The sequence below is a fragment of the Ambystoma mexicanum genome, chromosome 11 (genome assembly GCF_040938575.1).
Source record: "Ambystoma mexicanum isolate Mex_15411 chromosome 11, UKY_AmexF1_1, whole genome shotgun sequence".
Taxonomy (NCBI): domain Eukaryota; kingdom Metazoa; phylum Chordata; class Amphibia; order Caudata; family Ambystomatidae; genus Ambystoma; species Ambystoma mexicanum.
This window is the reverse complement of record NC_090934.1, coordinates 202,436,463-202,462,291: the sequence shown is the minus strand read 5'-3', so window position 1 is coordinate 202,462,291 and position 25,829 is coordinate 202,436,463. Positions and strand designations below refer to the sequence as shown.

At 44.9% G+C, this 25,829-nt stretch overlaps 1 protein-coding gene across 1 annotated transcript in view; it reads left to right on the top strand.

The window, feature by feature from the left end:
• The window catches only part of LOC138503248 (uromodulin-like), a 147,631-nt gene that overhangs the window by 80,655 nt on the left and 41,147 nt on the right, over positions 1-25,829 (top strand). The window contains exon 4 of the mRNA XM_069622841.1: positions 14,718-14,932. Coding sequence (XP_069478942.1) covers positions 14,718-14,932 — 215 coding nt within the window. The remainder of the gene's footprint in view (positions 1-14,717; positions 14,933-25,829) is intronic.

The window sequence follows — 25,829 nt, the reverse complement described above, 5'->3', positions numbered from 1 at the left end:
AAACAGAATTAAAAGTAAAGTTCTGCGCTTCTTCCAGCTCTTGGTAGGTTTCCAGCTTCTTCTTCCTTAGACTAAAAACAGTTCCACAAAAGGTCTTGGAGCTCCCTTCCCCAAGTTCAACAAAGTTCCAAACAACCTCTGGGTTCCCTTCCCCAGGTTCAGCAAAGTTCTGAACAACCTCAGGGTTCCCTTCCGAAAGCTCAACAAAGTTGCAAACAACTTAGCGTTTCCCTAAGTTAAACACAATTCACTTAGCTTTTGGTATGAATGCTATTCTTTTAGGCTTCCTCACCATTCGCTTGGCTCTTGTTACTCTTTTAGTCACTTCCAGACTGATGAAACAAAATAAAACTGCTTCAATCTCGTTGTTTTCCTTGGCTCACTCCAAGTAGGGGTTACTTGGTCTAGGCGTGGTTGTCGGACCACACAGTCCACCCATCACAAGTCACGCAACCTATAACCCCATGGCACCTAATAATGTTCATTGGTTTTCATTGGACTACTTTGGCACCATATGTTTTCTTTCTGCACTTGTGACATTCTCACTCTTGTTTCTTCTTGGCAGTTTCTTGACTCTCCCAACACGTGCCTTTTTAACGCACTTCACTTTGCTGTATTTACTCTTGTTATCACCTTGCTTTCACACTGACCAATAGTGCTTCTTATTTGTCTTTCACCTGCTTCACCAATTCTCATTACTAGGTTTCACTTGGCTTTTTACTTTCACATTGTTCATAAATGCTTATTCCTTAATTTCACTCTGTTCGTAAATACACATCACTTTCTCTCCATTCGTGCAGTATTTTAATTTCACTTGTGCATAACTTTTCTTTAGTTTGGTATTCAATATTTGTTAAGTACTTGGTAATTCTCTCGTCACTTATTAATGTCCTTCGGGTCTCCAGACCCTTTCATTATATGCATTTATTTGTACAGCCCTTTCTTTGGCCCAGACTAAGCCCCCGGAGCACCATGGTTCCAGTGCTCTCTCCCTGTCACTCACCGGTATGCAGCAGCTTCTACAGGTGCTTGCGTGGTCCTCTTCTACTTTTGCTCGCTCCCCTCCCACACATCGGGAGAACTGGCAAGCCACGCTCACATCTTTCTGACGTTCACACTGCCTCCTGCAGCTCTAGCTGGGGATGCACTGCTTGGAGCTCTGCCGGACTCCGGACTCTGTCACGGCTCTCTCAAACCTCAGCGTCCATCTGGCTCTCCTGCAGCTGCTGGCATCCGTTTCACCAGCTGCTCCACGGCATCCTGGCTTCCCAAGTGGTTCTCTCATGTGGGTCACTGCCCATTATATGCACCTGTAGCCTCTTAAGGAGTTGCAGGTGCAAGTCCTTTGCCTGACTACAATTAATTATTGGGACTTGCCTGACTTTCAGAATGGTGTTCTACAGTCCTCTTCCTCGTCCCAGTACCAATGTGGTGTGCATAGGTGGAAGTGTGCGCTCCTCCTAGTCGACTTTTCCTCGTCCCAGTACTAAAGGTACGTGAATGGGATATATGCAGAATATGTGTCAGTGGGGAAGAGTGGTAATAGCCTATGAAGGTTGGGGAAGGGTAGGATGTATTTTTCCCATTTTGTGATCTACCCAGAGGAGGGGAATGTGGGTCTGATCTGCCTGTAAGAGAAGATGTTCTTCTTGTTCTTTTTCCTTTTCCTTTATAGGGATGTTTTACCTGAGGTTTGATTGGTAAAGAAGTAAGGGAGGGGGCTTGACAATACCCTAGAAAGGCTTCATGGACTGAGGGTTCATTGTGGAATGGAAGTGGGGGATACTGCGTATCACCTAAAGACACCTTTCTTCCATTCCCCAAGTCTCCTCCATCCAGGTGATCCTCCATCGCATATTTGGGTCAGGATCCAAAAGTGATGGCCTTTCCCTGGCCACCTGAGTAGAGCATTCTGGGGAGAGGGAGGTGAGGATGCCTTCAGGTTTCTTGCACCGCTTTGTACTTTCTTCCTTCTGCTACTTCTGCAATGGCTTGCATTTCAGTCACAGTCCCAGCTCCTTCCAATTGCCTGCACTTGAGGGGGCCATTTATGCCTCCCAGGTTCCTTCAGGAGTGGTCTGTTAGGTTTAATTGCCTGACTACTGCAACTGCATGCTCTTCAGCCTTCTTCCTCATCCCAGTACTCCTGGGATTATGGGATTTGTAGTCCCCTTCAGCAAAGTTATCTCTTTTAACTTCTGCAGTTTGCAAGCAACCATCAAAAGTGTGGGATTATGGAGGAAGTTAAACAGAGGGGTTTCCCATTCTTTCTGGTCTGTTCCCCCCCCCATGCGAACCTCACGCAGACCACCCCCAGTGTCAGAATCAGGAAGCGTCTGCCTTTCGCTGGCCCCCCCAGACCCGGTTTCTGTGAGGAAATTCACTGATTCATCACAGTTTGTGGCTTTGGCAAAGCATTGTTCTTTATAAAATTCCACACCATTTCACCAATCTGCACCAAATTTTGCTTCGTCACCTGTTAGGACCCTCTGAACATTACTGGCTACATGGCATTTGGACACCCCACACCTTTCTCCGGGTTTCAGCAAAAGTCAAAATGTGTGGGTTTGTGGCTTGGCGGAGCGCTGTTCCTAATACAATTCCACGCTGTTCCACCAATTTGCACAAAATGTTACATAGTTACCTGTTAGGACCCTCCGGACATTACTGGCTAAATGACATTTGGACACCCCAACCCTTTCCCTAGATTTCAGCACTTTCACACATGATACAGTTGACTAAAATCGGTAAAACAATCAATTTGGTCACAGAAGGACCGGTCACGACACCAGGAACAAAACTCGAGGTCCCTATAAGACCTCAGAAACAACGTTTCTGAGGTCTCAGAAACCTAGGATGCCTGGTTTCCGAGACATTCGCACTGCAACAAACTGCACCACACCAGGGTGAGGCGACAGGTGTGGAGAGAACACAGAAGGTCCCAGTATGCAGCAGCACACCAACTCTCGTCTCCCAGCAAAGTCTGCTCTGGGGTATGTCAGCCAGCCATACATGCCTATTATCAGTGCAGTTTATTTCAGCAGGGTGTAAAGCACATCAAGCGATAAGAGAATCGGAACCGTGACCTACAGGATCATTGATTTTCAACAATTGATGAGTGCTATCATGGCTGTCTACACAACCCATTTGGGTACTTTTGCTTCTTTCCTTCTCAGTCCCCTGCATATAGCTCCCAGTACGCTTCTTGCTTTCTCGCTTTCAGGGCTATGGCGCCCAGTATGCTTCTGAGTCTCTGGGATTTAGTAGCCAGCACGCTTCTTTCCTCTGCATGCAGAAATATAGTGGCCAGCGCACTTTATGCCGTTCAAACACAGTGACTTCAGGTAGGTGGCGCCCAGCTTACTAGGTACCTGTGGTGAATCGCAGTACTGCGATCCCCACAAGAGAGTTAACCATGACTGATTTGCAGCGCTGGTAGCGCTGGCCACTGAAGCAGGACACCAGGAAGCATGGCAGTGGCACAGCTTGCCGTGGAGGACAGCTGGGCACAACATACCTGTGCTTGTGTTCCAGGATAGGGGTGTGCTCCATGCTGTGGGATGGAAGTGGAGAGATGCTGGCAAAAAGGCACTGCAGGACCTCAGAAGAAAGGCCCTAGCCTTTTTTATGTCAGCCTATGGGAGGAGCTTATGGGGGGAGCCTGGGTCAAACCCCAATTAAGGAATTTAGGGAAATGTAAGGGGTACTTGAATTAATAAAATGTAAAACAGGTACCAAGGACGGGACAAATAGTATATAAAAGGAGCCCAGGATAAAGCATGAATAAATAAAAGAAAGTAAGGAAAAGTGAAACCTTAATTAAAATAACAGAAGTTCAAACTGGCTAATAGCAAGCGAGTCTAACACAGGAGGAACAGAGTAGAAACACCCTGCCATCCAATCCTGCAAGCAGGGCTTTTCCACCAAACAGGGACCCACAGCATGAGGAGGAGTCTGGCTATAAAAGCAGAGCCAGCTCACTCTGATCTTGTCTAAGTCAGGGGCACATTTCCGGTACTTCATTCCAGATGCTGGTGCATGAAGGGGGGGCTGTATCCTGAATGGTGGGGGGGCTGCCTAGGTGAAGGAGCCTAGACTACCCTGGAGAACTGCCGGCCTGGAAGGTGCCTGGGGGAAACAGACTTACCCAAGGGGAAGGTGAGTACCCCTGCAGGACCACCTAAGCCTAAATGGTGGAAGAGCTGGCCAATCTGGGAAAAGGCTGAGGAAACTGACTAAGCCAGGGGAAAGGAGGAGAGCACCCCTGCAGCACCAGACAAGTCAAAAAGGTGGAAGCACTGACCTGCTCGGGGCGAGGCTAGGGCAAAACCTTGCTAAGACCCTGGTAGAAGAACCAGACAGAATCAGGACCCCTGAATAGAAGAGGGGCAAAGAGCGAGAGAAAGAATATAGACTTCAGAAAGAAAGAGGAGCAACACCAAGTCGCCTGAAGAAGAGACGGGCAAATCAAAAAGAAAGAGAAAATCCCAGAGAATAGTGTTGGGATGAAAGTCCAACATCCCAAGCAAGGGAGGAAGTACAGATTGAGGACTTTCCTGTAGCATGGAGGAGTTGGTCAGTTCAGTGTCCACATCTTTGTCATCAGCAGACATTCCTGCTAAGCTTGAGCTAAGGGTAATGCAGAGACAGGTTGGAGGGTGGCCTTTGATGAAATATAGGCCAATAACACATAGTATTTGACACATGTAGAGTGCAGATCCATATGGTATTGGGCAGCGTGGTAGCAGGTATCAGGAAAACAAAAAACCTTTAGTTGGTTGCATGAGTTGTAGATGAAGAGTGAGTAGTGAATATATTAACAAATGTGAGGGAATATGTTGTAGCAGGCCAGGTTTCTTAGGGTACGTAAGAAGCTGCAGTATATGATTAACAAAATCATTGGGCCGCAGTTGGTAGCTAGATTGTCAATAGTAAAAGCAGGCTTCATTTCTGATCTTCCCAGTTGGTGCACAGACATGGTCAGCATCCTTGGAGGTGGTGTAAAGGGCCGTGCAGTGATTGGCTTAGGAGTGTAGGGTGTAGCTGTATCACAGACAGTGAACGAAGAACAGTATAATAAAGCTTATAAATTCAGGAAATTGGTCTCCAATGAGTGGTGTCTTAGTGGTGCTTATTAGAAGGCAACATGGTCTCATAGGAGGAGGGGAAGGATGTGTCCCAGAGATCCAGGAGTCGTATCAAGAGCTGCCAAGTGTACAGCCACAAGGATGACAAATATCATGGGTGCCAAATAGTCCGGTCACATGGGAAAAGTATGAGGTATTTTGTCACACTGTCTATACCTCACAGGGGATTGGTCTGGTCTGAGGGGCAAAACACACCATGAGATACTCGAGGGTGGGTTGACCAATAGGGAAAGGGTCTGAATGCAATAAATGTACCCAAAGCTAGCAGCCAATGGGGACAGAGAATTCTGGTGGAGTCAGGCATGAGATGATTGATAGAGGGGCTTGTCGTATTTGCTCACAGGGATAGATTTGGTCCAATAGGACCAACTAATTTATGGTTTTCTTTAGGGGACTTATAATGTTAGCCAATGGAATTGTAGAGATTTTGCAACTGTTTCATCTTTATGCCTTGTAATGGTGCAGAAGAAAGGCTCAGAACAAAATGTTTGTATCCCTTTGTGTATAGGCTTTTATTGACGAGGAAAGGTTGGAAAAATGCCTCTCTATTCCTAAATCTAAGACGTGATTTCCTGCCTCAAAGTAAATTAGTGTAATTGTCAGGATGTCCAAAACTAAAAAGTCAGTCACGGTCGTGTCTCAAGAGCTACCTCTGTCCTTAACACTAATAACCTAAAGCAATTGTGCAAGGATGGTCCCTTCTAATTTCCCAGTCTCTCTGGTAGACAAAAGTGATACAAATAAACAGTGTTCCAAATACAAGAGTCCAATGCTAGGGTAATGCGCCCTCCCCTAGACTACTCTGTATGTTATTTCCATTCATTTAGGGCACCTGAGCCCCTCTCACCCTTTTGGTAAAATGAGCCTGGGTCATTCACAAGCATATAGTTCTTGAACTCACAGTTCCTTATCCCACCCATTTGGCACACTCTGCTACCAAGCGTAGTGTAAGGGATCCAGAGTAAGACTCTGACACAGTAACCAGTTTCAGGATGAAATAGGACTTTTATTGTAAAAATAATAATAGGAAAGAATGGGGATATCCTACCTGTCTCAAGTCTATGAAGGGTTTCCCTGCCTCAACAAAACTAATTAATGTCTGTGTCAGGATGTTAAACAAAATAACGTCTTGTGTCCTGTGTCTGAAAACTCTAAGCTGCCCCTTACACTCTAAACTCAATATAATGTGCACAAGGGGATTTCTGTAAGCTATGCACTTGTAGCTTTTTCTCAAAGTTCTGAACAACATGTTTTAAGGTGCAAAATAGAAGAGGAATAAATGTTCTGCTAGAGAAAAGGGACCCACTCTTCCCCTAGGCTTCTTCCAGTCTTTTACTGTCTAAACTGTACTTCCAGACAAAGGTCAACAATTATCCACTGTTCCAAACAAAAAGAGGACTTCTCACCTGTGTTTCACTTTTCTCCCAATATTTCACTTCACAGTTTTAAGGGGGGAGCGACTCATTCCTTGAGTTTCTCCACTTGTATACTTCCACAGTTTTAAGGAAAACACCTCTTTTCCTTGATTCCTACTGTTTTCAAAATTCAACACTTTAACACAGTTCAACTTTATTCTATGGGGATGAATCTTCCCTTGAGTTTCGTTTAAATACAGTTATTTATAATGTTCAGTTGCTCATACTCTTTATTTCTATTAGTTTAACAAAGGGTATGATCCTTCCATTTTCCATTCACTGTTTCGCTTTCGTCCCCGGTGTACTCTCCTGCCAGGGTAGTTGCAACTTTCTTGTTAATCCTTAAAAGTGGCATGATTCTTCCCTGTTGTATATGTTTACCACTGTTCCCACAATTTCAAATTCACTTCTCTTCTCACTCCTGGTTTACTCTCCTTCCAGGATATTTATGGTTCCTACAATTTCAGGTTCACTTCTCTGTTCACTCCTGATTTACTCTTCTGCCAGGATATTCATTGCTCCTACAATTTCAGGTTTACTTCTTTTCTCACTCCTGGTTTAATCTCCTGTCAGGATATTACAGCGTTGTATCTTCCTCTCCTGCGTGTGAGTCCCAGACTCACTATTTGCCTGGTTTACTAACCTGCCAGGGCTTTTCCGTTCCCAATTCACTTTCTCTTTCATCCACAAAATAATGCTTTTCCAATATTGGGTCACCAACCTTTCTTAAAACTGTTTGTATTAATATAAAATCCTCTTATAAAGTACAGTGTCACCGACCCTTTCTTAACATTGTTCATATTTGCTCTTGGGGCTACCAAGCGCAATATCCTTGCAGATACACGCAACCAGTGTGAAGCAATGTTCTACTAAATTTTGAAGTACTCAATGCAGCAGTGACTATATATTGTTTTGATGACCGACCCTTTCTTAACATTGTTCATATTTGTATCAGTTTCTACACTGGTTTAAATGTGTCTATCTTGAGCTGTCAATACGATGCAGTATTCACCCCCATAGTCCCCGGAAACCCATTAGTTCTCCTTGAGCTTACCGGGCAGCTTTGGCGTTCCTCACATCTTTCCTTTTTCCCTTTCAGCCTGCTGATTGGGTGTGCGTCCTGTCTGGCGGTTAGCTCCCACTTGGCCTTCCTCTGCTCCCGGCGGCTCCAGGTGCCCATGGCCACAAAGCAGTGAACTTCTTTCAGGCTCCCTGCTTGCTGTCGTGTCAGCCACTGTGCTGCTTCTCACAGCCTGCTCGTCTCCAGCGTTCCAGCCGGTGTCAGAACAAATTGGAAACAGCTTCGGTCTCTGCCTCTCCTTCTAATTCTAGTCAGCTGTGGCACTTTTAAACTTCCTGGCATTGGTTAACTTTTTCCAAAGACTAGAACACACCACTGGCTTGCCGCCTCTGGTCATCTTCATTGCTCTATCCCTCTTCCTTGTCTCATTACTAAAAAGGGGGGTAAACAAGGTGTTTGGCTGAGAAAACCTGGGAATTCATTATCTACAACCCAATAAGCCACACAGGTATGTTGCAAAGGCATATGGGTGTCATTAGGAATTATGGCTGCAGGATTATTTTGATACAGTATTTTCCTGTCTCTCTGGAGTTTGTCTCCCCCCATGTGGTCCTCCCACAGAAATTCACCACTATAGTCAGTGTTAGGTAGCTTTTGCCTTTCCCTGGCCATGGAAGAGAAGCTTCCCTCCAGAGAATCAGTGAATATATTGATAGATTTGCCACAGTAGGCTTCCTTTTATCATGAATTCACAGTCCTTCATCGCACCAATTCGGCACACTTTGCTACCAAGCATAGGATTCCTTATATCAAGGTTTTACAGTGCTTTATCACTCTTATTCCCAACTTCTCATGTGTGTGCGGGCCCCCGACTGGCAGAACTGCTTGGTTCACTCGCCTGCCAAGGCAGTGTCCTTTTATGGACTGTCTCTCTTTCCCTCTCAGGGTCCCAGAACCTTTTACACTTCATACATTTATATTTTGGTTTCTCGCATGCGTGCGGGTTTCAGACTTGCAGTGTAGCGTTGTGTCTACTTGGTTTACTCTCTTGCAAAGCATACAACTCTTCCTTGTTTACTTCTTTTATATTCAGGGTCCCAGACCCTCTTATTCTTGACTTCTTATTTGGGTGCAGGACCCAGACTCGTACTTTAGTGTTGTATCCGCTTGGTTCACTCTCCTGCCAAGCACACAACTCTTTCGGGTTTACTTCTTTTGCAATCAAGGTCCCAGATAGTCTTATTCTCAGGTTCTTATTTGGGTGCAGGTCCCAGATTTGCACTATTACGTTATATCTGTTTGGTTCACTTCGCTGGAAAATATACAACTCTTCCTGATTTGTTACTTTCTCATTTAGGGTCTGTGAATGCATCATGAAGCAATGCACAGACAACAGATATAAAGTTCAGAATTAAACAATTTATTAAACCAAATTTCAGGATGTTTGAAGGCCTAACTTACCCGATGCTAAGGTGGGATTTCCCTACCTGAACGAAACTAAGGAAAGTCTGAGTGAGAAATGTCAACTTAAAAGTGTGTGCCCAAACCTATCCTTGCCCTCAAAACTAAAGTTAAACAATGTGTAGGTATATCAGTAATAAAAGAAACAGTGATCAAACAAAGTTCTAAGCTGTTTCCAGCTTCTATCTTCCTTTTCAGTTCCCCTTCCGCAAGTTCCAGAAAGTTCCAGAAATTATTGGGGTTCCCTTTCCCAAGTTCAAGACAACACAGTTCTAAAGAAAAGGGTCTTGCGGGCCCCCTCTTCAAGACAGCATTACAGTTCATCAAGCCTTAGGGTTCCCTTCCCCGAGACTTCAACGTATCAACTTATACTTGGTTTCAGTCTTCCAATGTGCAACACAACTCCAGGTCAACTTGGCATCCCTCCTGGATAGCATTCACAGTTCACTTAAAGTGCACCATCTTTGTTTGTTTCACAATGTCTTTATCTTTCACAATGGAGGGTTCCCTGATCTAGGCACAGTTGTCAGACCACATTGTCCACCCATCACAGGTTGCCCAACCCAGAACCCTAGACTCTCCAGCCCACACAGGTTCCCCTATATGTTTCCCTGTGTGCAGATTCACATTCGCTTAGCTTCTCCTTGTCGGCCTCATGGCTTTGCCACAATCTGTTTGACACCCTTGCCAGTCTTTGGCCATGCAGCATTGTATTCATTCATAAAGTTCACTTTGTGGTGGTCTTATTTATTCCCCACCTTTCTGTCATGCTCTTTCACACTAGAGCTCTTATTTTGTATGTTCGCTTTTAAATGGGCACTTTTCCATTTAACCTTCATCAGCTTGTAGCTCTGTCCACAACCTTTTCATTCAGTTCGGTATATAGTATTTGCTTAACATCCTATTTGAAGTATTTATTACTTGCTTGATATTCAAAACATTTTAATTCGCTATTCGGGACTATGTCCAATTACTTTCAAATGGCTCGGCATGCACAGATTACTTATTTCAGTTCGCTCAGCATTTTCAGAGTATGTGTCAGCATTAGCTGGGCGCTTCACACAGAGTGTTCCCTGCATTACACTCACCAGTGCGTGACCACTCTCTGCAGCATAGCCGGTCCTTCTTGTTTGATCTTGTAGCGGCCACTGAGAGCTTCCCTCGCTCCCCCGCTTGCCGCAGCGGCTGTGGGCTTTGGGGAGAGAAAAGCTTCCTGCTGTTGCTATCAGCAACCAGAGCCCAGCTGGATATTCCGACCCCCTCGTGGCCCTCGGCCGGGGTGTCTTTCTCCTTCTGCGGACTTAAGGGTCCACAGGTGTGGGTCAGTGAGTTCAATTGCCTGACATCTAGACAGCCTATTTGTGGGCCATCTCTGACTTCCCCAGTGGTACTCTTGTGCAGTCGTCTTCCTTCTCTTAGTACGAGAGTGGTGAAAATACCTTTTGGTGTTCACCACTCTTAGTCGCCTCTTCCTCAGCCCAGTACCCTTGCATATTGAATGGGGTAAATGAGGTAAATGGGGTAAATGAGGGTAGATGTCTTTCAGTAGCACATAAAGGCCGGGGGCGGTTCATTTTCAAAAGGAAAACGGGATACCATGTATGGGTCACTGGCGGGTGCCCCACTCCTGATCCCCAAGGACCCTCCACCCAGGTGATCTTCCCTCGTTTCTCCACCCCCGGGGTCAGAATCCAAAAGCAATGGCCTTTCCCTGGCCAAGTGAGAAGAGGCTTCAGGGGAGTAGGAGTGAGGATACCCTCGGGTTTCTCACAGGTCCCAGACCCTCTTTTTTCAACTTTCGGTCTATACCCCGTGCTTCCCCGGACCTCTAGGACCTCTCAAGTAATCCACTTACCTGTTTGTTTCTTCCGTGCATTTCCCGTGACTCAGCGTCTCTTCTCGAGGCACCGGTAGCATTCGGGTAACTGGCGTGGTCTGCAGCAGCTCTGCAGACATCTTCCTGGCTGTGCGCTCTCTCTCTATCTCTCTCTCTCTCTCTCTCCCTCTCTCTCTCCTGTAATTCACTGGGTCCTGGGGCAACCATAGGCTTCCCTTGGCTGAAGTCTGAATAGTCCTTCCATCCTTGACCACGTTCAGTCTCTCCTGTTCCTTCGGTCACGGCTCCCCTTCCGGCTCGCGTCTACTCTTCCAGTGCATGACGCCCGGTGTTCCTCCTCAGAGGAATGTTTTCCGTCTCTAGCGTCCCATCTGACCTAATTTGAAACTCCTGTATGAGATTGTTGTACTACTTTGGGCCACTTACTTGCCTTGAGAGGCTAGACCGTTAATTCTGGTTCTCCAGAGTTATCCTTGAACTCCCGGTCATCATCTTTTTCACAGTACCAAATTCAAAACAATATGCATGATACTTCTGGTCTTTCAGTCTTGTCATTTATGTTAGGTTGACTAATTTGGCAACAAAACACATTAGCTCCATCTGGGGGTGGAGGGGATTTAGTATTGGAGAAGGGGTTGAGAGTATTGAAGTGGTGTCATACCATGTTCTCTGATAATAGTCATCCCCAATCCTATAGGAAGATAAGTTCCCCATGTGATCCTCCCTCGGTACACCACCCCCAGGGGGACTATTGTACTGCAGACACACCGCGCTGTTCCCATGGGAAAGGTGTCCCCCTAGGGGAGAAGGGATGATATCCTCATATTCATCATAGCTTGCAGTTTTCTCCTTTCATATAGCGTTATTTAATGTAGGCGTGTTGAATGAAACTTGTTTTCTTCCCGGCCGAAGTTTCATGTAATACAACTTGGGTTTTCTTGCAATTCATGCACTCATTATGGATTGCTTTTTTGGTCGCTTGGGTTTTGGGCCTACCCTACAAAAGAGCCACCAAGCAGTGAGAGTACCCCCGAGAGAGAGAGAGAGAGAGAGAGAGAGAGAGAGAAAGAGAAAGAGAAAGAGAGAGAGAGAATGAATGAATATCCCAACAGGAGGGTGGTGCAACATACCAAACAACCAAGAGAGAGGGAGCGAGAGTGATGAATCACCCAGAGTGCTGAGAAAAAGAACCAAAGCCCATAATCTAGCTGATCCCTTGCCTACAGGTCCTAGTTTGAGTTTGTTGTGTAAGCTGCCCTGTTGCTTGTCTACCCAATGAAACCCTAAGAGAAGACCTCTTTTAATTTATTTATTTATTCTTTAATGTGATATAGGTTGAAAATAAATTCAAACTTTACACATGTTAAAAAGAAGAAACAACATATGTTATATACATTAATACATTAGTACAAGCCCTAAAAGAATATTATGCATAAAAAGAAGTAAAAGAAAAACGAATGTTTAAATAAGCCGTTAGTAATAGATCCCATATTACATCAAAAATGTGTGTATATTACTAATTTTCCCAGAATTCTGTACACAATTGAGGGCCTACACTAATAAAATACAGATTAAGAAGAAAAAGGAAAATGCACAACTCTCCACAGAGTTACTTAAATCAAGTTCTTAAGGAGCCAGATGTTAGCGAAGGGCCTACACCTCTTTTAATTGCTGGACTTAATTTAAGAGTGAACCTCAAGTTAGATATTTTACCTTCAACACTTTCTTCACCTAAGGGAAGGACTTTAAGTTTATTTTCTCATTGCACCATTTGTTTTAGCTATTCTGACAACTCACTTTTTAGGAACATTTGATTCGGGAAATCTTTATTTTCAGTTGAAGATTAGTTGTGACAGGTGAGTTTTCTTTAGCGTTTTATTTGGGCACCTTTTTACTTCATTGCTGAAGTGCAACTTAAGTTTGTGTTATGTAAAAAGGGATGGACTTTTAAATCGTTTATGTTTGAACACTGCGTTATTCCTCAAACCTCTTTTTTGTCTTACGCTTGCCTAATAGAGGTTTCTTTGAAATACCCAAAGTCTGAGACCCTTCTGTTCTCACTGTCATCACATACATCACATTGTCTCCATGGCTGTATCACCCACAGTGCCTTCAGGAATAGGGTGCCCAACTTATTCAGTCAGGTGGCTTACTCTGCAACTCTATGCACCTCTTTGCCTCCATGCATACTGCAATGCTCTTTGGCTTCCAGGGATATAGCACCCAGCTTGCTGTGGCCTCCTCCACTGTGGTTTATGAGGATATAGTGCACAGCTCAGTGGTTCTTTTTCAGCCATTTGTTATGTGCACGGTTTGATATTATCCCTCTCTGTTCAACTGGAATTCTTTTGACCTCAAATTCGAATGCACACTTTATTCACTATATTTTCCTTGCAACAAACACCATTACATTGCTCCTCTCTATCCCTTCTCCCTGCTTTGCAGTTCTTAAAAATGGTGTATAGTCCCTGCCAGCCATACCCACAATCTGTGGAAGTCTTTATTCTCCACACTATGAGACCTCTCTCTCGTCTTACCCACTGTGCATGCATCTGGCAATCGCTTCTGTGGCCTGCTTCACTTTTGCGGGGCTCAATTTACCCCCACTCGTATCAGGTTCACGCTCTCTTTGAAATTGGAGTTCCCCATTCTGCCCACCCATGTGCCAACATACCCACCCTTTCTCCCCATCCCTACTCCCATCGGTCTGCCACCACACTTTGCACCCCTATTTATTTCCCTCCAGTTGCTGCTCTGCCATTCCCACCCTTTCTCCACATTTTCAGCACACTGCATACTCCCCCTGCTGTCCTTTTATCGTTCCATCCCCAACATCTTTCTAGTCTGTCTATTTGCATGTGTTCCTGTGACATCAAGTGCCACGCCGTACCACATTGGACTAGCAGTGTGTTTGTATGTTGACATCCGCACAATGTTAATTCTGTGGTCGATGCAACAGATGTCGACATAACCACTTGTTACAGCCCAGCTCACTATGGCTATGGCTTCTTGTACTGTGGTGTTCATATCTATTGCGCCAAGCTCTCTTTGCAGTTTTCACTGTGCCATCAGGAATACAGCACCCAACTCCCTCGGAAGTCCTTACAGGAGCATCACAGATGTATAGCCCAGGTTTCTCCAAAGAGCCTCCCTTCAGCCCACTAAAACCTTTTGACCCTCTCCATGATCTCATAAATTCACAGCATCTGCTCTGCATATCTCGATCTACACATTAGCAATCCATCTCCTTCTACTTTGCAGCTCTGTCTGCTTCTCACGCTCCATTAGCCTCTCCATCAGGTTCTTTAACTTCTGAGTCTAAAGGTACAGGCTTTATATAAACTCCCTCTGTCATATTACTTGCAGGTGCTTACTCAGCCTAGTGCCTGAGACTTCAAAAGGCCCGGCAGCCATTTCGGAGTCAGGCGGAAGTCCAGTCTTTCCTTCGGCATACATGTGACTCTGCGTTTCAATTTGCTGGCTCCACATTTGTGGGCAAGATGCAGTTCCTGTTCTTGCGGGGTTCACACCGGTGGGGTGTTCTCGGTCCTCTCTGACACTAGGTACACAAATCTCAATATTGGCTACATGTTGGGGTTTCTGGCAGGTGAGAAAACCAAGGGCCATCATAATAAGAGTTGACCATCTTGGCAGAATTCCCATACTTAAATCTTTGGGTCATATTTTGGAGTCTTGTAACATTGATGCTGCGACCTCCCTAGCTGGACTTTATCCATCCAAAGTACCTCAGCTGGTCGTGTGGATAAAGACACAAAGCTACCCTTTTTTTTAATGTCCTGCTTCCTCTGCTCCTGTCTTCCCTTGTCTTCCTGCAGGACAGCCTCCTACACCAGTGCTGGAGTGCTCAACAGTGAACATGTCTCTGACACTCAGTAAGTGCCAGCTGGAAAAGGACCACTATAATCCCAATGGACTGCACCTCAGGGACACAAGCTGCACAGGAGCTGGGGACCAGCTGGGGAACAGCACAACAGCCACAGTCGTCGTGAGTGTGGAGGCCAGGGAAGACGCCTGTGGTAATCAGATGACGGTGAGTGCAGACCAGGAGGGTATTCTGGGGGGTGGGGTTAATCAGAGATCTGGCTTAATAAATTATTTAAAAAGCTAAATAAATCTGTTTTCGGCCTACTCCCGTTATTTTCCCCATAGAGAAAATGTCATATTTCTGCACACCGCACAGCAAAAACCGCTGGACGGAATTGGACCAGGTTGGGCACAGAGCATTGACAAAGCATTTTTCCTGGGAGGTTGCTAGGGTTATTGCGTCCAGTAGTTTTAAAAATATTAGATGGAAGAAGGGGTGACCCTTTCTCCCAAAATTACAGCTATATCTCCCATGGTGCTTTGCAGCAGAGACGTTTTCGAAATGAAAAAGCTTTAATTTTTTGGGGGAAATATTCGGTGTTAGCTGAAAACGAAAAGTTGAAAAAATGCTGTTTGGAGGAGGAACAAGGATGAAATGGCATCAGGATATAGGTGGGGAGGGAGAAAGAGGGCACTATGTATATTTGTATTTTGTATTTTGTTTATTTGTATAGCGCACAAGGCCCGAGAGCAACCGGGTGCATTATTTAGTTACAGGCAGGTTACAGACATAATATTTACATTAAAAATATACAAAATATACATGATACATAATATGTGGTATGCAGGTTACACAGGCTGAGCGAAGTACACAGGCAGGATATAATGCAAGAAACAGATTATGATGCTGTGATGAATATTCCAGTCAAGGACATGCCTAGTCAAGGGTAGACAGCCAAGCTTTGGCTTTACGCTTGAAGGCAGGGAACGAGGGTTCAGCTCTGAGTGGGTTGGGTAGTGTGTTCCATAGCTTGGCTGCAAGGACAGGGAAACTGCGACCTCCAGATTTTTGGAGGTTGAAGCATGGGATGACCAGACAGTTGGTGTGTGTGCTTCTGAGGGGTTTCGCAGCTGAGTGAGAAGTGAACCTGTTGGAGAGGTAACTGGGGGCTTGATTCGCGATACTTTTGTGTGTGAGTGCCAGAGCTTTAAGGGAGATTCTTTGGGTAACTGAGAGCCAGTGGAGGTTTCGTATGTATTCTGAAATGTGTGAGGTCCTAGGGAAGTTAATGGCCGCTGTAATAGCATTATTTTGGATAATTTGGAGTTTACTGATATTGTCCTGGCTAGGGTAGTGCAGTTGGCTGGGGACAGAAAGTGGCGGCAGGCTGTGATAAGCTTGCATGTGTAGGATGCGGCTGAGGAGACTGCATTTATTTGTCTAGTTAAGGAGAGGGTCTAGTTAAGGAGAGGGTGGAATCAAGGTACATGTCGTGGTCATTGGCCACTTTGAGGGAGTTGCCATCAATGCTAAAGGATTTGAATGAGGAGTCAAGTTTACTGAGTTTATGGGGTGAGCCTAAAATGAGCCTAAAATGAGGATCTCAGTTTTCTCATCATTTAAGCACAGTTCCTGCTGTGCCATCCAGGCCTGGATGACTTGATAAATGGCGTTGATAGCTAGGGAGTCAGTTTTGTAATCGCCTGTAATTGGGATATGTATTTGTGTGTCATCGGCGTAATTAGTGTACGTGATGCCCATGCGGTCCAGTATGTCAAATAGAGGTTTTGTGAAGACATTGTAGAGTGTCGAGGACACACATGATCCTTAGGGGACTCCACATGTGACAGGGGAAGGTGCGGCAGTGGCAGTGGGGGAAAAGACCCTCATGGATCTGTTGTCCAGGAAGGAGGTAATCCAGGCTGTGGCTTTCTCAGAGAAGTTGGCCGCAGTTTTGAGGTGGTGGCAGAGGATTTGATAATTGACTAGATCAAATGCTGCGGAAAGGTCTAAGAGGAGTAAGAGCGCCAGTTTTCCCTTGTCTTTTAAGTCTTCTACTTGCGTTTTTAAGTCTAACAGCGCAGTTTCTGTGCCGTGGCGAGGGCGGAAGCCCGATTGCCTTAGAACCAGGAGGTTGTTGGTTTCGAGATAATCTTGGATCTGCAGATATGCCGCTCGATCAAGAATTTTTAAGAGAAATGGCACAGTGGTGTTTGGCCTGTAATTGGTGGAAATGTTAGCGTCCAAGGTTGTTTTTTTCAGAAGAGGAATAACCCAGGCATCCTTGAGGTTGTCCGGGACGATCCCTGTCCTGAAGGAGGAGTTTAAGAGTGAGGTGATGAAAGGCGCCAGGTTGTGTTAGGCCTCCTTGATAATAGTGGCAGGGCATGCGTCTCCCTGGCAGTTAGAGGGCTTAAGGCTATTGAGGATGTGTTCAACTTGCGAAGTGGATAGAGGTGAGAAGCAGAATGGTTGCAAGGAAGCAGTGGTGGGTTTGTGGTTAGCCTGAGGAGCAAGCTGTGCTATAAGAGAGGGCAGGCTGTTTTTTTTACATTAATTTTAGTTTGAAGCATGGTGATTTTGCCCAGGAGAGCCTCTTGGATGTTAGTGCACCAAGTGCTGTCTTTGGAGCAGGTGTCTGTGGTAGGGACGGGGGATTCCAATTCCTTCATGATTTTGAAAAGCTCCTTGGTGTTAGATTGGGCAAGTTCAATACGTTTGTTATAAGTCTCTTTTTTAGCAGACAGTATGGCTTCTTTATAGTTTAGCGTCGCTAGTGCCATGCTTACTTTATTAGATTCGGTCGGGTGGCTTCTCTAGCGAGTTTCAAGGGTCCTTTTTTCCTTGCGTAACGTTCTCAGCTGAGGCGTGAACCAGGAATTGAGGTGAGCCCGGGGTTTAGGTTTACGTAGTTTGGAGGGAGCAATGAGATCTAATGCTTTTAACATGGTCTGATTATAGGAGTCTACCAAGACAGTAGGATCCGAGCATGTTGAAGCAAGATCATCGAGGGCAGGGAGGATGAGTGGGATAAGTTTGGCGCAGGTTATGTTGCGCTTGTTCCTGGTGAGTGTGGCAGGTGCTATGTTAGGGGTGGAATGGACAGTTTTAGTGGGGATGCTAAAGGTGATAAGATAATGGTCCGTCCAGGCACATGGTAAGTTGGAATTGACCTTAGTGTCGCAATTGAGGTCAGCAATCAAATCTAGGATTCTGCCCTTAGAGTAAGTAGTGTGAAATTGGGAAGTTGGGAGAGTGTGTGTGGGAGTTTGGGGGGCTGGTGACCACGTTTAGAGCTCAAAAATGTTCACAGATTCTGGGTTATTTTTGCATTTTCAGGGTTATAGTAGAAAATGGGAACAGAAATGAAAGTGTGTCACACGGATAAACACAGTCATCTATGGGCATTTACGGATAACTGGGGTTATTTGAAGTCCATTGCTAATATAAACCTGCGTATGGGAAAAATGATTTTAAAAAGCCATAGCTTGTGGCCTGGTAGCATTTTAAAATGTTATTGGGCATGGCTGAAGGCTGTACTCACTGGCTAGATGGCCCGAAATACATGAATAGTGGCTCCAAAAGAAACATATGAGCACATACATATTATAAGAGAAGGGATTCACAAAGAGATACAAAATGGCAGTATGCAGGTTTTGTGGACAACGTTTTGCCAAATTTGGTAGGGGCACTAGAAGATTTTAAGTACATTGGCCCTGATTTGAAAAAGGTCTCATGGGAGACCGAAACACGTGTCATTGTAAAAGGGCATTTTGTTAAATAAATCACACCCTTGCACATTGGGCGCAGTCTCATTCCGGGTTATTCAACTTTTACCCATATGACTAAGAGGGTTTGTTCTTGGCCAAACCCAAAACCTGGAGGGACGTGACCATCTACACTGAACGGACTCATCTAGATAATTATTGATAATCAATTTAACCATGTCGCCATGTTAGACCAAACGGCAGCAGCCAAGCTCTTTTAGAAGAATTGTAGTATAAGCGCTTTACAAATATCCAATAAAATAAATAAATAAATAAAGCAAGCACAAAATAACTAGCAATTATGAAAGAAAAAATAGTTATTCATGAAATTATATTACACCTTCTATTTACATCAATTGATATTTTTAGGACCTCATACTTTGGATGTTACGTGTACAACCAGTGCACACCCAGATCTCTTTGGACCTCATTACCAGTGTGCCAGTCCGGTAACAATGGTGCTGGTAAGCTACCGGCACCGTTGTTACCGGACCAGCACACTCCGAGTTCTGCAGGCGGGTGCTGTTTCGCCCGCCAGGTCTGACCTGGCAGGCGGAACAGCACCGCTCACAGACTTTGACGGAAGCACCGGCACTGTTTCATACAGTGCCGGTGCTTCCGTCCTCCCCATTCCCATTGAGTTCAATGGGATTCGAAAGAGAATGGGGAGTTAATTTTTCCGGCGCTTGGCTTTGGGGAATTAATGAGACCGCCGGGGCTGTAATGTCCCGATAATTCCCCAAAGCCAGGCGCCGGAAAAAAACACGACTCTGTTTTCACTGGCACGGCTACCGCCGAGGTCATAATGAGGCCCTTAGTCTTGGTTTGACTCTTCATTCATGGATTCTTCTATTTTGAGAAAAGAACAGTGTGTTGTTACTGCCTGTCTGCTTAGTTACCTGGTGCTTTGAGAGAAAAGAAACTCCTTACATAATATTTTCCCAATTCTCCTTCAGTTGTCATTCAACTCCTGTCAAAACATCTGCCCTAACACAGAGTAAATACATCCCAACGATTAAAAATGTGTGCAAGTTAGGCTTTCCACACGATTACATCTCTCTCTATATAATTCTCCTTCAGTTGTCATTCAACTCCTGTCAAAACATCTGCCCTAACACAGAGTAAATACATCCCAACAATTAAAAATGTGTGCAAGTTAGGCTTTCCACACGATTACATCTCTCTCTATATAAAGCGGAAAATCTGTTATAGAGTACAGATTATGGGTAGTACTGCTCACTCTGCGCCAATCATAAAAGATTCTGAAAAAATTGACTTTCGCTGCCCCAGGTACCGATAAGGTATGCCCAAACCTTAGACTGTGTTACAAGAGTTGTGTAGGGTACCTTGAGTGTGGCACTAGTCCTTCAAAGGCAATATGTGGCTGCTTGCCAAATATTTTGCAAAAAAACCAGTAAAGTTGACTGCACTGTGTATTATAATAAAACCACTTTTTGTACACTCAAGGTACCCTAAACAAAAGAGAAGAAAATCTGTTAGTTTGTTCCTTATATAATTCCACACTGTTCCACCAATCTGAACTAAACTTTGCATAGTTACCTGTTAGGACCCTCCAGAAGTTTCGGGCTACTTGCTATTTGGACACCCCACCCCCTCCCCCGGATTTTAGCCCCTTCACACATGAGATGGTTGCCTCAAATCGGCGAAACATCAATGTGGTCGTAGAAGGTCCGGACAAAGCTAATTTTAAGCGACTTGATGCGTGAAAAAACAAAACTCAAAGGTCCCACACCTTGTTAACCTCGTTTCAAGGCAGAAGGATGCACCATTTCCGAGATATTTGCACTGCAACGCACTGCACCGCACCAGGGTGAGGCAATAGGTGGGAAGAGCACATAGAAGGTCCCACTATGATGCAGCCTGCCAACTCTTGTCTCCCCTCCATGTCTGCTCCAGGGTATGTTAGCCAGCCACACATGCCCATTCTCAGTGCAGTTTACTTCAGAGTGCAAAGCATATCAAGCGATAAGCAACTCCGAACAGCAACCTATAGGATCATTGATTTTCAACAGTTTATGAGTGTTAACATGTCTGTCTACAGAACCCATGCAGAGTACGGGTACTTTTTGTTAGTTAATTATAGATAGTAGTAAACTAAATTCTGTTCACTACAATTTTCACTACTGCAAAACATAGCTTTAAACTGACAGACTATTTAAATAATGTCCATGTGCCTAGTACATCGCTTCTTAATGCTTAAAAATACGTGCAAGTTAGGGTATTCACACAATTACGTTATGCACAGACTTAGTATAACTATTTCATACATGCCGCGAACTGAAGTCTTTTCACTGTATCTGCTTAATGTAATAGTATGCCAACCATAGCGTTTACGCATACCCATCTCCCCTACTCCACTTACTTATCTTTGCATACACATCATAGGTATGCAGCCGTTCCTGTATTGTCTCCTTTGCTGGTTCAATGACTCCTTAAAATGTATTATCCCCCTGTCCAGAGGAATCAATGACAGCTGTGATTTTTTTTGTCTTCTTTTTCCCTTGAATCCAATGGCTGGGAAGTTTTCCTCTTCCACATGGCCGAAAAGACACAAGGCTCAACAGCTTTGCTGTTGACGTAAACCTAAAACATATGCTGAGTAGATGGGGCATTTTGGCAGTTTCTGATGGTGATTTTCTTATAGAATTTGGAATCCTTCGACACGTACAAGTTTCATGATCATTTCTGCTCATTTTCAGGGTATATCAGCTTGACTACGTGACCCCTTTGCTTTAGTCCTCTTGTGTAGGGGTGTAGGACATACAGGCGAAGGGGCTTGTGTTGATTTGATTAATTTGATTTTGATTTGATTTTTTGTATTTGTAACGTGAACATGACGGAATGAACCGTATGGAGGCGCAGATGTGACAAAAATTGTATAGAGGTTAGACAGAGATCCAGAAAAAGAGGCAGCTCAATATAAAAATAAGAAGACAAATCTATCTAAATAAGAAGGTCTTTAATGCTCTCCGAAATTGTGCAAATGACTGGAGAGTCCTGATTTCCAGTGGTAGTGAGTTCCATAGTTTTGGCCCAAACACAGCAAATCTTCTGTCTCCCCTTGAGCTATAGACTGCACGGGGGATAACCAGAAGGTACTGGTCATTAGAGCATAGAGATCTTGGGGATTGATATAATGGGATCAAATCTCTTAGGTATTCTGGGGCAAGACCCAGAAATCTTGGTGCCTGTAAAGACTGAGGTCCTTGTTAGTCCTGCTCAAACATCTCTAAATGTATCCAGTAAATTCTTGCAGGTACTTGCTTGTAAAATTCAAGATGCCTGCACATATTTGTGGTTCACTTCGGTTCTCAGCTCCACAATAAACTCGCAAACATGTGGTAATGGATGTAGACTAGATAATATTTCTAGCATGGGCGACCCCATGCTAGAAATGTTATGTATTCTTATGTAAGCATGAGACTCAACCGTGCTCTATTTCTGGTGGGCATGCGCTAGAAATATAATTTTGAATGTGACACACCCATGTGCTAAAAATATTTGTGGTTAGAAAACATATCCAACTCCCCTGCAGAGGCCAAAACAGGCCCCCACATAGGGAAGTGGCACATGCTTTAGGTCCCTGTTTCGGTGTGCAGTCTACCTCTCACATGGGGCCTTTCTGTTGGAACTTTGGAACAGTCATTGCAAAGGATAACTAAAAATTAAGCCGATGGTACTGAATGCATTAGAGGCCACAACAAGAAACCAGAAGTGACAGTATTCCTCTTTTCATTCATGTGGCAGTTTAATCTTCCACCTGAACATCAACTATTGTGAAGAATCCTTGGATTTCGTTCCTTCTCACATGGGGCAGGACCCTTCTCCTCTGGCCAGAGCGGTGCAGCCACTGTCCAATAATTCCTCTGGGGGTGGTGCACCGTGGGAGGATTATAGGGGGGAGGGAAAACCCTCATGGGATGAGGGTCGACACCCTAGGAGAGACGCAATATTATTTCTACCACTGTCCCAACTCCCTTACACTCTTACCCTCTCCAGAATCCTGTAATCTCTCATGCTTCTATGTATGTGAGCAACGTTGAACGTTGTCCTCCCCTAAATAGTACTGAGATGAAAAATAACAGTTTTGATATCTTAAAGAAATGTACTTAGACAAAGATGATGTGCGGAGTTCAGAAGAGCACCCTTCAGAACAACCGTAAGCAGACCAGCCTATTTGATCTAGTCAAACTCAGCTGTGGAATAAAAAGGAAAGAAGGATTTCCCATGAGGAACCATCCTTCCTGGAGGAGCCACGAGGATAGGTACTGTGTCTGCCAGAGACGGGGAGAAAAGTGGGACGCCCAGGAAGGAGCTGAGTGCTCCGGAGCTGGTCTTGACACAGCAAAAAGGACGGCAACCTGGGGGACGCAGGTGACATACAGTCCTTAGGCTTCGGAAGCGCCACGACTTCCAGACGGGCGGTTTGTGCTTTGGAGCCACCGCAGACCAAATAAAGCTTCCCCAAGTATCACAAGTCCTGCATCTGATGGAGGAAGCTAAATGAAGGCCAACACCCTTGTGAACCAGGAAAACAGGCACAGAGAGGGGCAGAATGGTGCTGGAAAGCAGAGAAGGTGGTGGCAAACGGAGAAGGGGGAGACATACCCCAAACCTAGGGTCTGGTACCCTGGGAAGCAAAGAAAGTGTCGGCAAACAGAGGAGTGGGAGAAATACCCTGAACTGAGGGTCTGGGACCCTGAAATTAATATTGAAGAAACCTTCACATCTATAATAATATATGGTAGTGCTTGGCAGAAGAGTAAACCAAGCCTACCTAGAAGGAGAGGCACTGAAGACAGGCGAGTCTGGGACTCGCACCCATAACAGAAATACTTCAGTTGCTCATCTTTCTAGTCGCAGTGCCTAGGAGAAGCTGAACCATGTGTGCTGTGCAATAGATAGCACTTGGCAGGAGAGGACGGCAAGAGAACTGTTGAAACCAGTCACTTCTGAGGCTCACACTCATATAGGAAAAACGATCATTACTTCTCTTCATAGTCACAGTACCGGAGAGAAGAGTGAACCTGGTTGGCTGTGCAAAGGAAGGGAAACCTGGGGAATGGAGATGACCCCGGGAATTTGTGAACATTGTGGCAAAGCTAAGCGAAGGAGGACATTCTCTTGGCTCTTCAAGGAAGTCTAAACGAAACCAGGGGAAGGAGTCATTCCCCGGTGGGACTTGGCAACATCCTCTTGACACCTGTAGAAACGTGTTTGTTTTTGCACCTTTGTGTTATGAACTCGGAAAAGAACTATGAAAGACCCACTGAGAAGAGAACCCCTTTGCACCTACTATTGAGTCATTAGAGTTAGGGTTTTTTGGCTTGTTTTTATTTTGATATCCTGACGGACCCATTTGAGATTTGTGTTGAGGCAGCGAAACCCCTCTTAGCGTTAGGGCTAGTGAGACATTTACCCCAACCCTACTTTCATTTGAATAAAAATCTGTAGCAACAAAAATCACCTGTGTCGATCTCTCACTACTGCACCCTCACACTATGTAGCCTTGATTGAGGCTACCAGAACTAATGGCAATTGTGGCTTTTGTCTTGGTAGCGTGATGGCCGGTAAGTTAGCTACCCAGTCACAGCCCTTTACCTCCCTTAGCCTACTGCAGGAGAGCCGGGAAGAGAACCTGACGGAGGTAAGCAGTGGATATGGTCGAGAGGGGTACTCCACCCTGTCACCTCCCCACAAGGTTAACAGAATTGCCTGCCTTGCCCTACCTAGAAATCGGGTTTTAACAAGTGTTTAATGTGAAGAATATGTGATCGCTAAGGTGCATATTGTTAGAGACCCGTTCCCACATACAATCTTCCATATTGTATCCCACCCAATCTTGGAGGTAATACAATCCGTAGCTGTCATACTTTGAATCAAGCTCTCAGGAGACCTCATATTCTTCATTAGGATGTGTGGGGAGTGGGATATGAGACTGGGACCAGTGAGTAATTGGTTGATTTTGCAGATGGTTGTGAGTGTGACACATGTAATACTGGGTGGGTTTTCAGTCTTTCAGGTAGGCAAAGCATATCTGCTCAAGGTTTGACCTTGTAGTGCCCGATAAATATTGGGGTTGGAGATTATTTTGTGTCTTCATACATCCATATGTTTTTGGTTGATTGATGCACCACTCACATTCTTGGTATGGAGGTTCCTGCTTCCATGCTGTGTTTGCCTGGCTCCCTATGGGATGTTGTATAGAATGGTGTGCTTCATTGATGCTTGTTATCCCTTCCTCAAATGTGTGTGCATATGTGGATATGATGGTGATTAGGGGAACAGGAGAGTGGTTCCAATGATTATGTAGGTGCTTGGGCTATGTGAGAATTCAGCAAAAGGCAGACACCATACCCAATCTTCTAGTTGGGTGCAATAGCAGTGCAAATATTGCAAAAATTCCTGATGTATTCATTCTGTCCATCCATCCGTTTTGGGGTGATATCCTGGCAACAGATGCTCTGCACACCCAAGACCCATGAAAGCACCTTTTACAACTATGAAGAAAAAGTTTCCAACAGTCAGAGATTGATATGGGTAGTGACAGAGATGGCGTTAATAATCTCAGCAGATAGAGGGTTCAAGGGTTATTATTAATAGTACTTTAAAAGTGACTTTGTGATGCTTTTGAGACTTCAGGCACACTGATCCTTTGACCTCCTATGGGCTCCCTCCACGCTAATCCTGGGTTCTCTAGCACCCAGGGTTAGCATGTCATGGTGACCGCTACTGTCTAGTCTATCCTCTGTGTGACGGGACGGCTGTGGCCATGACCTTATTTATCTAACTAACTCCTTCCCTGGCTACCTGCGCTAAGAATTCCACAGCAATTTTCTCAATGATGTTCTGAAAGGTGTCTGCCAGACACACTCTCTACCCATCCCTTTCGCTGCTTTTGCCTTCCTACTCGCTACTCCCCTTTCTTCTTCCATTCCCTCTCTCGTCTCCCCTTCCTTTCCTCTCAATGTCTCGCTCCCTCTCTCCCCTCCATCGACACCCTGCGGTCTTCTCACTCCCTCCCCTCTTTTCCTTCTCACTCTCTTCTCACTTTCTCTCTCTTTCTACCTTCCTCCATTTCTCTTCGGTCTTTGGTTCTGAGAGTTATCAAGAACAAAGTGGGACGAATCAAACTGATGCACTCTGGGAGAAAGAGCCTTTTTATCCCACAAGATGTCCATGAATCTAAAATAAAGTGCACTAGTGAATGGTGGGAGGAAAAAAAAACACGTCCCTTCCAAAAGATATTGATTTACATTGTACACCTATTTAAAAGAAAAGACTTAAGCAAAAAAGACTGAGATATGAAGCCTGAATCAATGTAGAGTATGATC